Source organism: Hippopotamus amphibius, chromosome 17 (assembly GCF_030028045.1).
Source record: "Hippopotamus amphibius kiboko isolate mHipAmp2 chromosome 17, mHipAmp2.hap2, whole genome shotgun sequence".
Classification (NCBI taxonomy): domain Eukaryota; kingdom Metazoa; phylum Chordata; class Mammalia; order Artiodactyla; family Hippopotamidae; genus Hippopotamus; species Hippopotamus amphibius.
This window is the reverse complement of record NC_080202.1, coordinates 53,213,501-53,229,049: the sequence shown is the minus strand read 5'-3', so window position 1 is coordinate 53,229,049 and position 15,549 is coordinate 53,213,501. Positions and strand designations below refer to the sequence as shown.

Here is a 15,549-nt window from a genome sequence, read left to right as displayed (position 1 = left end):
TGAGGTGACACCTGCAGCAGAAGGCTCACAAGCCCCTGAGGCAGAGGCAGGGTGGGGAGAGAGGGCAGTAGGGTTCGAGTTCAGGGGGAATATTAGCTCCTAAGTGAGGTCTCTGCCTCCAGTCTCTCCCATCTTCCCGCCGGCCCACGCCTTGCCTTGCTGCAGAGTTCTCGTTTGTTTATTTATAATTTAAACTCAGCCTGCTTCCAAGAAAGCTCAAGGCACTTGCTGAAAAGCTGCTTCCACGAGCTGGGTTGCACTTCATCAGCCTTGGGCTCAAAGCCCATGGACACTATCCCATTGCCCAGCCTGGCCCCCAGGGCCTGCCAGCCCCAGCCCCAGCCCCACCTGGATGTGCACCCAGCTTCTAGACACAACCTCCCTTTCAGGGCAGCTTGCTAGGATGACCTGGCCTGGGATGCCCCTCCCATCTCAGGACCAGCCCCTTCCTCCATGGCCCCCTCTCTGGCCCCTGTGAAGGCACCTGGGGATGTCTGCACCTCTCTTCTGCCCCTCAGCCATCTGCTCTGTCACAGTCACCTGGTTCAGGCTGCTCCTTTTGCCCCCAACTGGACTTGCCCAGCCCTTGAAGGGGTGTGACCAAGTCATGTCACTGTCAACAATGATGGTGAACATGGGGGCTCCCCTCCAAATCAGGAATGGCATTAGGCCTGGGGTGCTGTGTCTCAGGCTAGGTTCCCAAGGCTGATGGAAGAGAAGGGCCTGTGAGGGAAGGCTTAGCAGGGGAGAGCCTGCAGAGGAGGGCAGGGGTCACCCTGATGGCTTCATCTGAACCCCAGGTAGAGGTCAACGATGCCATCTTCTCGTTTCTTCAGGACCCAGTGACCAAGTGCGACTCCATCCACCAGGGAGGGGCAAGACACCCACTATAGTGAGGACCCAAGTGGCCACAGTTGCACTTGGCATCCTCATTCTGAACTTCACGGCCCAGCTGGTCCTCAGGACTTCTTGCTTCCTGCAGGGGGGTCACCTTGATCCTGGATCTCCCTTCCCTCAGCCTTGCATCTTTGGGCTCAGTTTTCCACCTTGTGGCAAAACAAGCAAGCACTGGCACTGCCCCGGCTCCTTCTCATCCGTGCCAGCCAGGGCCAGATAAGGGGCTTACCAGGACAACTTGCAAATGGCACTTTGTTTCTCCAATCCCTAGTTCCTCCTTTGTAAAATGGAACTAATGTCGCCAGCCTCAGCCCTGTGCTGACAAGTAAACAAGATATAGCCCACTGAGCACACATTTGCTTCTGTCCCCTCTCAGAGCCTCAGTTTTCCCATCTGTAAAATGAAGCCCTCTCTCAGGCTGTAGATCCAACTCCTGCAGAGCAGATGCCTCTGCCAGCAGGGAGGGCACATCATGGGCAAGGGGCAGGGGCTGCCCTCCTCTTCTACTATTTGCAGGTTCAAGATTCCACTAGCCTGGCATCATCAGTTGTAGCCAATGTCCCTCCCTCCCTCCCTCAGCCTGAGCAGACACCGCCTGGCAGAAGGAGCTCTGACAAGGAGGGCCCTCGGGGGTTGCCCTCAGCCTCAGTGGGAAGGGCGATGCCAGGCGGGCCATGCCAGGAATGTTCTGCCACTTGGCGAGCACAGTGGGGCGTGGCCTTTCCCTGGTTCCGGCTCTCCTTCTTGCTACTGTGTTCCATGGGGCCACAGATGCCCTGGCTGTGGGGGTTGAGGCAGACCAGATGTCCATTCCAGGCCACCATGCCCCATGCCAGAAGGACAGTGTAGCACGGCCCTGTGCTGACACAGCCCTGGAACCCTAGACTTTGGAGCTGAGAGGGAGACAGGGGCAGGAGGGTGGGTGGAGAGGAGCCAGGTGGCTCCTCTCCTGAAGGAAATGCCTTTGAGCCACAGACTAGCCCAGGAGCATCTGGCTGCCGGGGTGGCCTGTGCCCTACTTCCCACAAGGCTGGCACCATATGGCTGCCCTGGCTCACCCGAGCTACACACCATGCAAAGAGCTCCTCTCCCAGTGCCCACACCCACAGGGAAGCCAGTTGTCTGGACACTTGGATGCAATTCTGGGCAGCCCTGGACGCTTGTCTGGCTTCCTGCTTGAGAAGCAACATCGGGCCCTGGGAAGAGCACAGGCTTCTCAGCCACAAAGAGCTGGATCCCAGGAACTGCATCAGCACAGAGTAGACAACCAGTGATTGTCATCCACAGTGCACGCTTCACCCCAGAAGGGCCCCCAGGGACCACCAGGAGGAGTTCCAGAGGCCCCACTCTGGACGCTGAGCCCACCCTCCTTCCTCTGCCTCACATGCCTGGCCTCAGCACTGCCCTCCGCGTGGTGGTAATAACTCTCCTCTGTCCCTCCCACCAGACTGAGAGCCTTGAGGGCAGCACCAGACCTTCTCACCCAGTTCAGCAGCCAGCAGAGTGCCAGGCACACAGGGGGCCTGCCTGCACCAGCCAGCGACATCTAGAGCCCAGAGGAGTCTGAGCTGAGGGTGACGGTTTTTGGAGGATAGGGCTTCCTGAGGTGCCTTGCACCTCCCACAGGAATGGGAAGCCACTCTTTGAGAGTGGGATATTGAAAGTAAGGCACTTGGCACATGGGCAGTCAGCCAGTCCTGGCCAGTTCTTCCAGAGAGGGTGACCCAAGGGATTCACTACCCTTCTTGGGGAGGGAGAGGGGAGAAGACCCCCTTTTCCACCTGCTAAGTCTACAGCACTTACTTAGCACCTGCTCTGGTCTGAACAAGACAAACTCTTGGCCATGGAGCTTTCAGACAACATATCAGTACACTATCAACTCGGTTGGATGGTGATAAGACCTATGGAGAGAAATCAGGGCAGGGAGCATGGGGAATGTGGGGTGTAACTTTAAGAAGGTGGTCACCTCACTAAAGAGGCCAGCATCCTGCTAACTAACGCCTGGGGAGGCACGTCCCAGGCAGAAGGACCAGCAAATCCAAAGGTGGGGGTGGTATGAAGCAAGGTCGGTCAAGAGTCAGCAGTCAGAGAGGCTGAAGTGGGGGAGCAGGGAGGGAGTGGCAGACAGGCCAGGGCCTTGACTCTCTCTGAGGGAAGCACGGCACCACAAGATAGGACACGGACTGAAGGGCGGAGCTGGGAGACCCAGCGAGAGGTTGGGCGGTACTCTAGGAGACTGAAGGTGGCCCAGAGCAGGGTGGTCGCAGCGGAAGAGGGAGAAGGGGCCCGCTCTGGGCATGTTTTGGTGGCACAGCCAGCAGGGTCGTTTACCACACGGTACGCAGGAGTAGGGTCTAAGAGGCTGCCGAGGCTGGAGGCCCTGCCCTGCGCCCCAGCGGCCCGTGCCGACCGGAAGTCGCCAGGCCGAGCTCTCGCGGGAGCACCTCCCGGGCCCCGCCTCTGTGCTCCGCCAATCGCAGCGCGCCCGAGGACGTTGCCCTGGCAACCCCGCCCGGCGCTCAGGTCCTGAGGTCCTGCACCAGAGGGGGGCCTCGGTGCCCAGGTCCCTGTGCGGCATGGGTCCCGCCGTTCCCGCGCTCAAGGTAGTGGGCGTCTTCCTCCCCAGGGCGCCCTCTCAGGGGAACGAGGCCGCAGAAAGCCCAATCGACCCCTTTAACTTTGAACATTTTACACCCACTGTCCTGCAAGTTGAGGAGTCAATGTCGACACCCCCCGCCCTTGCCCAGGGGGCTACCCCGCCTCCCCCAGACGCCACCCACCCCGGAACATGCTCGCCTCCCACTGCGCCCCGGTATCCTGGCAGAGGAGCGGGTCGTAGGGAGAGAAAGCCGTTAGGCTGCAAACTCTCTGAGAACAGGGACGCCGTCCCAACGGATCAATTGTCTTAAGGAAGGAGGAATGAAAACACGAATATAAAGTCGTGTGAACTTGAGAGAGAGTCGTTGTTCTTTGGGTTCACCCAGAAATCCAGCTCAAAGGAAAGTTACTGCAACTGGGGAAGAGCAGAGTTGGCTGGTGAATTTGGTTTAGAAATAAATAAATAAAATTTGTTACATAACCAACACGTTTGGTGTAAAACATGAAAGTATAAAAATCCTTGATCCCACCGCAAGATGTAACTACATTGACATTTCAGAATATTTTCTTCTAGTCTTCTTTTCTCAATATATTGCATTTTTTTTTTTCAAATAAAATTTATGCCTGTGCAGCAGTGCCCCATGGACCCTTATCTGTGAATGGGAATGGAGGCTCCTGATGTGATTGAAGGCTTTTCCCTCCCCAGTATCCCCGTTTCTCCCCAACACACACACACACACACACACACACACACACACACACACACACACACACACGACTCAAAGGCACACACGTGCTCTGATGCAGCTGATACCAGTGTAGCCTCTGTTTGCCAGAGCCCCACCTTCTCAATGCAGAGGGGGTCCTGGGGGTAGCAGCCCTCCATGCTCCATATTTATTTTTACAGTCCCAAATTCTCTCCACCTTCTTCAAGGTTAGGGACGCTATGGTGGGAGACAGGGTCAAGATAAGGCTTGAGGAATGGCCAATCCAGGTGAGGGAGGGAAAGTCAAGCAAGCAGGCCCAACAGAGGGCTTCATCCTCAGGCGTGAGAGAGTCCTGGGAGAAATAGGAGAAGCGGCCAGGTCAGACAGGGAGGCAGCAAGGGGCCCAATGCCAATACTTTGCCTCTGCCCTCCCTGGGGACAACTGACCATGCTTTTGGACTAATAACTGAAGGAGGACCCCCCACACACACACACACCCCACATGCTTTCACTGAACAAGGGGACACGTTGTAGCCTGGTACCCTGGAAGAGACTCGCTAGCTAGCCCACCCTCCCAGGCACAAGTTGGAAGCAAGCGTGTATGCACTGGGGCAGGGGAGGCAGATATACCTCCTTACTCTGAGCTCCCTTCCTAACCTGGGGGCCAGTTATTCACAAGTCTGGCCCCTTAGCCCTCCTGGCTGAGCACGCACAGGGTCATGGGAATGATGTCACCATCCATCCAGACTGAAACATCAGACACTTGTGTAGAGCCTTATGTCCTGGCTCTTTGGTGCCTGCAGGTGTGGATTGATTTTGTTTTTTCCACAAACTTAAAAAAATTTTTTTCCCCACTCTTTAGTTCCCAGACCAGGGATCGAACCCAGACAGGCCCTCTGCAGTGAAAGCATGGAGTCTTAACAGCTGGACCTTCAGGGAATTCCCTCCACAAACTAACTAACTATCTTAAAGGGTTTCTTGAGTGTGGCGGCCCCTCTGCTCAGAAGGGGGGTGGGTAGGTGCTTCTGCACTGTCCACTAGGATGCTTGTCTCCCTGGCTGCCTGGAGCTGTTGCGAACAGCCCTGTCTAGGTCACTGCAGCTAAATTCTTATCTCAGAAGCCCCTTAGAAAGTGGTTCTGGGGCACAGAGACCTTCTGTGTGCTCTCATCCTCACTCCTTCCTGCCCTGAAGGCAGAAGGAGCCCCCTTCCCAACCAGGTAGCCACGGGGAACCCTGCTTCAGATGCTGTCACTCCCACTCCAGACAGAGCCTCCTGATGGGTCTTCCAGAACATTTCTTTCAAAAATCACAACACACTTCTCTGCTAAAAACCATCCAGTGCTTTCCCATATGATTCAGAGTAAAACCCACAGTTCTTTCCATGGTGTATGAGGTGTCAGTTACCTTCCATCCAAGGACCCCCAGGAACACAACTGTAGTGGAATGGAGTGGGGGCAGCAGCGCACGGTGGGGAGCTGGGGGTGTCTGTAGGAGGTGTTAGCAAGGACTCTGGAGATGGGCTTATCCTTGGGGAAGCTGGGGCTGGGGTGGAGGCTGTCGGGAAGAAGGGGTGATGCCACAATCGGGTATCTTAATAATTTGTGTCTAGAAGGCAGGAGAACAGAACAAAGCTTAGGCTTAAATTGGTAAACCCACTCCAATCAGCAAGGAAAGGGGACCGGGGACCGTGTTTAGGTCTGGACAGTGTCCGTGTTCTGTTTGTGTTCAGATATGACCACAGAAGCCTCTTGTCTTTGTCTCCATCCATCTTGGTCACAGAGTAGCCGTGTCTGATGACAGTGACATTGTTGAGCCATGAAATTGTCAGCACAACACCAAGGCCAGCTGCTTTTCTCCTTCTCAAGCCCCTGTGTGACCTGAACCCTCCCCTGGCCCCCAGCTGTTGTGCTCTCCTGCCATGCCGTTGCCCCTTCAGGCCCTCTGTCCAGTGCCTCTGCCTGGGGACCCTTCCCTGTCCCACCTCACTCTCTGTCCATTTATCCTGCCTTGGGCTTTCACCATCGCCTTCCCTTCTGCTAAGTGAATCCTCCATCCTCTGGTCCCTCCTCATCTTTTACTCCTCTTCCCAGGCCACCACCAAATCCACAACAGGGAAAGTCTGGTCACACGCCAGGGTGTCACAGTGCTGGAAGCAGGGGATGGTTCTCTGGGGCAACTCTTGCCCTCCCAAAGCTCTTGGGCGTTTTCTGGTGTTGGTGACCCCACTCTGCGCTGCTATCTCTGCTGCGGCACTTAGAGACCCAGGCTGGCTACGGTGGTGTGTGATGTGCAGAGGCAGTTTTGACCAGATGGCTTCTTAGCCTCCCCTTTCTGCTACCAGATGCCAAGGGGCCAACAGTCTGGTGACCCTGAGCCCTAAAGAGCTGCAGCTCGGAGGCTTGACCTGCCCTCTGCCCAAAGCCAGTCTGGCTCCTTCAGCGGGAGGCAGGGACCCCACGCCAGCGAGGGTCAGCTCCTGATGCTACCAGCCCTCCAGTCTTGGAGCCTCCCATTCCTTTGCTCTTAAAATACAAGGACATTAACCCCTCCATTCATTTCTTGGGCTGCCATAATAGGATACCAAGACTGGGGAGCTTTGCACAGTAGAAATGTATTCCCTTACAGTGTGAAGGCCAGAAGTCTGAAATCATGGTGTCAGCAGATTGGTTCCTTCTGGAGGCTGTGAGAGAGAATCTCTTTCTGGCCCCTCTCCAGCTTCTGGTGGCTGCCGGAGATCCTTGGTGTTCCTTGGCTTGTAGACGCCTCATCCAGTCTCTCCTCTGTCTTCACGTAACCTCGCCATGTCCCTGTGTCTTTGACCAAATTTCCCAGTCTTTGAATTAAGGCCCCCTCTAATCCAGTATGATTGCATCTTAAATTGATGTCACCTGCAAAGACCCTATCTCCAAATAAGGTCACATTCATAGATTCTGGATGGACATGAATTTTGGGGGGACACTACTCACCCCAGCACAGCCCCCATCCACATAAGGTGGGAAACCCAGAGGCTCATGAGGATCCCCAAGTTTCTCTGGGTCATCTTCCTTCATGTTTCCTGCTTCTGCTACACACTCAATGGGGGGTCTACACTGGACACCACCCAAATTCTTGGTTTGTGCAAAGCATCGTTCACACTGGCCGTTCTGGGAGCAGACGTTCACTGGTGTTTGGGATGACAGAGCAACTAATTACAGATGACAACGCAGGCATTTCTGACCAACTGGGTTTTCCCCCTCTGGTCTTTCTCCACCCCATCACGTCTTTTCTCTCCTCAGTTCTCTGTTCCACAGATTCTCACCTCGTCTCTCCCAGAATGTCTATGAAAACCACAGCCCCTTTTGCTGTTGTGCAAGCAACTCCCTTCAACTTTTCCTTCCTTCCTGGACCCCTGGAGGCCCGGGAGAGGATGAGTCCACCTTCCAGAGCAAAAAAAAGCCATTGGGGTATTTTCCTAAACTGAGACAAGCCAGCCTGTGACATGTACCAGCTCCCCTGGTGCATGAAAGCAGTCGGATCTTATTTCAAAGAGCGTTTCTGGTTTTTTCTTCTTTCTACATCTGCACTAACATTCTGTGATTCTTAGAGAACTAGAATTCTGAAGAGCAAAGCCCAGAGCCAAGAATGTTCAAGCCAGAAGGGGCTTCTAGGAGGAAGGAAACACATACGACCTCTGCCCGCCCAAGTTCTGGGTTGGGGAGATGCAGAGCTGTGCAGACCAACTGGGCTTGGCTGGCACAGCCAAGGGAACACGGGTGCAATGAGACAGGATCACAAGGAGGACTAATTTACACTGGGCGGGAGATTAAAGATGAGTAGGGTTTAGTCTAGCAAATTATTTCTTGGATATGACTCCAAAAGCACAGGCATTAATAAAAAATAAAGTTGGACTTCATCAAAATAAAAAAAACTTTTGTGTATCAAAGGATACTATCAAGAGAGTGAAAACACAATCCGCAGAATGGGAGAAAATATTCACAAGTCATGTATCAAATAAGCCATTAATAGCCAGAATATATAAAGAACTTCTATGATTCAACAGCAAAAAACCAAACACCCGATTTTAAAATGGCTAAAGGGTTTGAATGGACATTTTGCAAAAGAAGATACAGTATACAAATGGCCACAAGCACGTGAAAATCAGTATATCACTAAATATTTTGTGATAACACATGATATCACTAATCATTAGGGAAATGCAAATCAAACCCATGTGAGGTACCACCTCATACCCATTAGGATGGCTACCATCAAATAACAACAACAGCAACAGGAATAACAAATGTGGGTGGAGACATTGGAACCTAGTACACTGTTGGTAGGAATGTAAAATGGTGCAGCCACTGTAGAAAACAGTGTGGCAGTTCCTCAAAACCTATAAATAGTATTACCATATGATTCTACTCCTAGGTATATACCCAAAAGGATTGAAAGTAAGAACAAAAACAGATACTTGCACACCCATATTCTTAGCAGCAGTATTCACAATAGCCAAAAGACGGAAACAACCCGAATGTTCATCAATAGGTGAGTGGATAAGTAAATGGGGTCTATCCATACATTGGAATATTACTCAGCCATAAAGGAATGGCATTCTGACACACTACAAGATGGATGAAACTTGAAACCAGTATGCTAAGTGAAAGAAGCTTGAACAAAAGGACAAATGCTGTATGATTCACTTATGTGAGGTCCCTAGGATAGGTAAATTCTTAGAGACAGAAAGTAGATTAGAGGTTACCGGGGGTGGGGGAGGGGGGAGGGAGTTAATGTTTAATGGGTACAGAGTTTCTGTTTGGGGTGATGAAAAAGTTTCAGGAATAGTGGTGATAGTTGCACAACATTATGAACATAATTAATACCAATGAAGTGTACACTTAAAATGGTTAAAATGGTACATTATACATATATATACACACATATATATTTACCACAATTTTTTAAAACTAGTAATGTAATATACCAAAAGTCATTGAGTTGTACATTTTAAATGGGTAAATTTTATGATATATGAATTATATCTTAATAAAGCTATTAAAAACGAGGGGAGCCCCCCCCTCCATGCAAGTCCCATGCAAAGACACCTGAGTTTTAGGAAGGGGCTTTATGCATTGGAGACACTGGCAGCCTGGGCCTGAGGCTTCGGAAGGATGGGGCAGGAGCAGGGGTGTCTCTCCAGCCCTCCCTCCCAGCACCACTCCCGCTGCCTCCAGCAGCTCCTCTGCAGGCTGGTTCTGTGCTGAGCACACAGCCTCCCCTCAGAGGCCAATTTTCTGCACAGCGAAAATGTTTTCTCTGTGCCCACTTTAGCAGATGGCCCCCCACCTTGGCCTGAATTGAGAACCACAGAAATCAAACAGCGGACAGACGGCTTCCTTGGCAATGCCTTATAGGCACACAAGCATGCAAACTCACACCCGCCCTCCTCACCCTCCCCCATCCTCCCCCACCATTTGCCTTTGTTGTTTCTAAGCCTGGAGCTGGCCCAGGTGCCTGAGCTGAGCCTTCTTCTTCTGCCCCACAGACACTTGGCCCAGATGCTTGCTCAGGGTAGGTGCTCAGGAAACAGGTCCTCGATACGTGAGTGAATGAATGAATGAATGTACGTTTTTCTCTTGTTTTTCTCTTTTTTTAAAAATTGAAGTATAGTCGATGTACAATAATAAGTTGCAGGTGTACCATATAGTGATTCACAATTTTTAAAGGTTATACTCTACTTATAGTTACCATCAAATTTTGGCTATTCTCCCTGTGCTGTACAGTATATCCTTGTGGCTTATTTTGTACATAGTAGTTTGTACCTCCTTACCCCCTACCCCTGTTTTGCTCCTCTCCCTTCCCTCTCTCCACTGGTAACCCCTAGTTTGTTCTCTCTCTCTCTTTTTTTTTTTTTTTAACATTTATTTATTTATTTATTTATTTATTTATTTATTTGGCTGCACCGGGTCTTAGTAGCGACACATGGGATCTTCATTGCAGCATGTGGGATCTTTAGTTGCTGTATACAAGCTCTTAATTGTGACATGTGGGATCTAGTTCCCTGACCAGGGATTGAACCTGGGCCCCCTGCATTGGGAGCATGGAGTCTTAGCCACTCACCCAGCAGGGAAGTCCCTAGTTTGTTCTCTAAATCTGTGAGTCTGCTTCTTTTTTGTTATATTCACTAGTTTATTGTGTTTTCTAGATTCCACATATTGTGATATCTTACAGTATTGTCTTTCTCTGTCTGACTTATTTCACTTGGCATAGTGCCCTCCGTTCACCCATGTTGTTTCAAATGGCAAAATTTCATTCTTTTTTATGGCTGAGTAGCATACATATATGCGCCACATCTTTATCCATTCATCTGTTGATGGACACTTAGGTTGCTTCCATGTCTTCCCTTGGTGATTGTAAATAATGCTGCTATGAACATTGTGGTGCACATATCTTTTCAAATTAGTGTTTTTGTTCTTTTTGGATATATGCCCAGGAGTGGAATTGATGGGTCATATGGTAGTTCTATTTTTAGCTTTTTGAGAGCCCTCCATACTGTTTTCCACAGTGGCTGCACCAATTTACATTCTCATCAACAGTGTACAAGGGGTTCCCTTTTCTCCACATCTCGTAAACATTTGTTATTTGTGTTCTTTTTGATTATAGCCATTCTGACAGTTGTGAGGTGATATCTCATTGTGGTTTTGATTTGCATTTCCCTGATGATTAGTGATGTTGAACATCTTTTCATGTGTCTGTTGGCCATTTGCACGTGCTCTTTGGAAAAATGTCTATTCAGGTCTTCTGCCCAGTTTTTTGTTTGTTTGTTTTGTTTTTTTGGCCGCATGGCATTTGGGATTGTAGTTCCCCAACCAGGGATCTAACGCATGCCCCCTGCAGTGGAAGTGCAGAGTCTTAACCAGTGGACCTCTAGGAAAGTCCCTTCTGCCCATTTTTCATTCAGGTTATTTGTATTTTTTTATGAGTTATATGAGGCGTTTGTATGTTTTGTTTTTCTTTTGTTTTGTTTTAATGATTACCTCTTTTTAAAATTTATTTTATTATTTATTTATTTATTTTATTTTTGGCTGCATTGGGTCTTCGTTGCTGAGCACAGGCTTTCTCCAGTTGTGGCGTGTGGGGGCTACTCTTCGATGCGGTGCTCGGGCTTCTCATTGCAGTGGCTTCTCTTGTTGCAGAGAACGGGCTCTAGGCGCATGGGCTTAAGTAGTTGCGGCATGTAGGCTCAGTAGTTGTAGCTCGCAGGCTCTAGAGTGCAGGCTCAGTAGTTGTGGTGCACAGGCTTAGTTGCTCCGTGGCATGTGGGATCTTCCCAGCCCAGGGATCGAACCCATGTCCCCTGCATTGGCAGGTGGATTCCTAACCACCACACCACCAGGGAAGCCCTGTTTGTATATTTTGGATATTAACCTCTTATTGGTCATACCATTTGCAAATAATTTCTCCCTTTCAGTAGATTGTCTTTTCATTTTGTTGACAATTTCCTTTGCTGTGCGAAAGCGTTTAAGTTTAATTAGGTCCCATTTGTTTATTTTTGTCCTTATTTCCTTTGCCTTAGGAGACAGATCCAAAAAAATATTGCTACAATTTATGCCAAAGAATATTCTGCCTATGTTTTCCTCCAGGAGTTTTATGGTTTCTGGTCTTTCATTTAGATCTGTAATCCATGTTGAGTTTATTTTTGTGTGTGGTGTTAGAGAATGTTCTAATTTTCTTCTTTTTCATGTAGCTATCCAGTTTTCCCAGCACCACTTATTGAAGAGATTGTCTTTTTTCCACTGTGTGTTCCTGCCTCCTTTGTCATAGATTAATTGACCATAAGTATTTATTTCTGGGCTTTCTATTCTGTTCCATTGATCTATATGTCTGTTTTTTGTGCCAGTACCATTCTGTTTTGATTACTGTAGCTTTGTAGTATAAGCTGAAGTCAGGGAGTGTAACTCCTCCATCTCTGTTCTTCTTTCTCAAGATTGTTTTGGTTATTCGGGGTCTTTTGTGTTTCCATACAAATTTTAAATTACTTTTTCTAGTTCTGTGAAAAGTGCCATTGGTAACTTGATAGAGATTGCATTGAATCTGTAGATTGCCTTGGGTAGTATAATCATTTTAACAATATTGATTCTTCTGATCCAAGGACACAGTGTATCTTTCTATCTGACTGTATTGTCTTCAATTTCTTTCGTCATTGTCATAGTTTTCTGAGTACAGGTCTTTTACCTCCTGAGGCAGGTTTATTCCTGGGTATCTTATTCTTTTTGATGCAATGGTAAATGAAATTGTTTCCTTACTTTCTCTTTCTGATGGTTCATTGTTAGTGTATATAAATGCAACAGATTTCTGTATAAAAATTTTGTATTCTACAATTTTACTGTATTCACTGATGAGTTCTAGTAGTTTTGCAGTGGCATGTTTAGGATTTCCTATGTATAGTATTATGTCATCTGCAAACAGTTATAGTTTTACTTCTTCCTTTCCAATTTGGACTCCTTTTATTTCTTTTTCTTCTCTGATTGCTGTGGCTAGGACTTCCAATGCTATGTTAAATAAAAGTGATGAGAGGGAATTCCCTGGCAGTCCAGTGGTTAGGGCTCCATGCTTTCACTGCTGAGGGCCCAGGTTCAATCCCTGGTCAGGGAACTAAGATCCCACAAGCCACATGGTGTGCCCTCCCCCACCCCCCAAAAAAGTGATGAGAGTGGGCATCCTTGTCTTTTTCCTGATCTTAGAGGAAATGCTTTCAACTTTTCACTGTTGAGTATGATGTTGGCTGTGGGTTTGTCATATATGGCCTTTATTATGTTGAGGTATGTTCCCTCTATGCCCACTTTCTGGAGGTTTTTTGTTTTTTGTTTTATCATAAATACATGTTGAATTTTGTCAAAAACTCTTTCCTGCATCTATCTTGATGGTCATATGGTATTTATTCCTCAATTTGTTAATGTGGTGTATTATATTGATTTATTTGCTGATTTTGAAAAATCTTGCATCCCTGGGATAAATCCCACTTGATCATGGTGTAAGAGCCTTTTAATGTATTGTTGGCTTTGGTTTGCTAATACTTTGTTGAGAATTTTGCATCTATGTTCATCAGTAATATTGGCCTGTAGTTTTCTTTTTTTGTGATATATTTGTCTGGTTTTGTTATCAGGGTGATGATGGCCTCATAGAATGAATTCAGAAGTGTTTCTTCCACTGCAATTGTTTGGAATAATTTGAGAAGGATAGGTGTTAACCCTGGGTTTAGTGCCTGCCTACTAGCAGGCAGAGTCAGGTTCTAGAGTCTGGTTGCAGGACCCAGGAATCCCAGAGCTGGTGTCACATCACTGGTTGGGGAGGGAAGGTGGTTCCTGAAACAGTTGGGTACAAGGTCCCAAAGTTTGTATTGGCTTGCTAGTGGGCAGGACTGGGGCCCAGCTGGTTCCAGGGCAGGGTCTAGCCTGCTGGTGCTCAGGCTATATCCACAGGCTGTGGGATTGTGGTTTTCTTGTGTCTGGTGCCTGCCCACTGCAGGGTGGAGCTGGGTCCTGGGCCCTCTGGTGGGCAGGGCTGTGTCCAGGGTAGCTGTGGGCTCAGGAGGTCTTTAGGCAGCTTGTCTGCTGATGGATGAGTTTTGTCAGTTAGTTGCTTGGCCTGAGGCATCTCAGCACTGGTGCCTACAGGCTGTTGGGTAGGGCCAGGTCTTGGCCCTGATGAGCTAGAGGGAGGATCCTACACAATGGAGCCCATCAGCACTAGTGTCCACGAGGTAGATGGAGCTCCCAAGAATGGCTGTCTCCCGTGTCTATGTCCCCAAGGTGAGCCACCGCCCCCCCCCCCCCCCCCCCGCCAACCCCCAACTCTCCAAGAGACTCTCCAAGACCAGCAGGTAGGTCTGGCCCAGGCTCCTATTAAATTATTCCTTTTGCCCTGGGTCCTAAGAACTTGTGAGATTTTGTGCACACTGTTTAAGAGTGAAGTCTCTTTTCCCCCTAGTCCTATGGGACTCCTAAAATTAAGCCCTGCTGGCCTTCAGAACCAATGGTTCTGGGGGCTCATCTTCCTGGTACAGGACCCCTGGACTGGGGAGAACCTCTGCAATGTAATTATTCTCGTTTGTGGGTTGCCCTCCCAGAGTTATGGGACTTGACTTTATCGCTCCTCTTACCCATCTCATTGTGGTTCCTTCTTTATGTCTTTAGTTGTAGAAGATCTTTTCTGGTAGGTTCCAGTCTTTTTCATCAATGGTTATCCTGCAAATAGTTGCGATTTTGACATGCTCATGAGAGGAGATGAGCTCAGGGTCCTTCTACCCTGCCATCTTGGCCGATCTCCTGTGTATGTTTTTCTAATGGGTCAGTTGTAGCTCTTAATTCCCTCAATATCCTTTTCTGCCCCTGTCCCCAAAGGGAGACTGCTGAGTCCAGGTCATGGCAGGGGGCTCAGGACCTGTGGATCCCACCCTAAGTACCTACACGCACCTTGATTTATGTGGTAGCTAAGAAATTTCTAGGGAGAAAATGTGACCCAGGTCCACCAAAAATGATCAGAAATATGAACTCCTGTAGCCTGAAGGTTTGAGGAAGGACAACAGGGACCCTGAGAGGACAGTTAACATTGAGGAAAAGTCTGGTGAGGGCAGACTCATGGCTACTAGCCTGATGGTAGGGCACAGGGCAGAAGGGTCCTGTGTGAGCAGAGGTCTTGGAACAGGTAGGTCAGGTATCCTGCATGGAGGGCCCCTGCTGGTCCCCACAGATTAGGGAGGTCAGCTCCTAGGCTCCAGGGAGAGCCCAAAGGGACTCCAGAGACCAGCTGGTCCCACTTTGTCTTCCTATGCTGGGAGAAACCATGGTGCTGAAGACCACTGAACACTTCCTTCAGTGACCACATGAGGCTCAGGAAATGCAAGTGTGCTTCATGGAGAAACCAAGAAATGAAACAATTTTCAGTTTTTAGAGATTTAGACTGTTAGAAACAATTTATTTGAACGTCAGGAGAGGAGAGAGGCTCTGCTCCTGTGGGGAGGGGCATCTTGGGAACCAGAGGCCACAAGGACTTACCATGTGAGAACTTGAGGGGTCAGGTGTGAGGGGAGAGTGGGTCTGGCAGAGATTCACGGGCTTAGACTGGGACTAGGTCCTCTGTGAGGGGGGCGCCTGCCAGGTGCTGACCCCTGCAGATGAACTCTGAACCTGATAGCTAGTGTGGAAAGACAGGGGCTTTGCAGTCTGATCGCCCACCCTGCCACTCACAAGCTCAGCAGGTCACCTGGCCTCCTCGCCGGCTCCTCATCTGCAAAACTGGTGTTGTCTTTAGGGCGGCCATAGGGATGACGTGAGATGAAGAGTAGGGACATGTTAAGCACAGAGCAT

At 49.3% G+C, this 15,549-nt stretch overlaps 1 protein-coding gene across 15 annotated transcripts in view; it reads left to right on the top strand.

Annotated features, from left to right (window-relative positions):
* Nucleotides 1-15,549, top strand: part of ENDOV (endonuclease V) — a 94,257-nt gene that overhangs the window by 29,299 nt on the left and 49,409 nt on the right. For 9 of the 15 annotated variants that reach the window (XM_057714090.1, XM_057714088.1, XM_057714072.1 and 6 more), the window contains one exon: nucleotides 837-4,132. The exons of 5 other annotated variants lie outside the window; for them this stretch is intronic. In XM_057714090.1, the coding sequence (XP_057570073.1) occupies nucleotides 837-1,117 (281 nt within the window). In that variant the 3' untranslated portion in view covers nucleotides 1,118-4,132. Of the gene's footprint in view, nucleotides 1-836; nucleotides 4,133-15,549 lie in introns of those variants that run through there. One more of the 15 variants, XR_009049882.1, reaches the window with a different exon arrangement.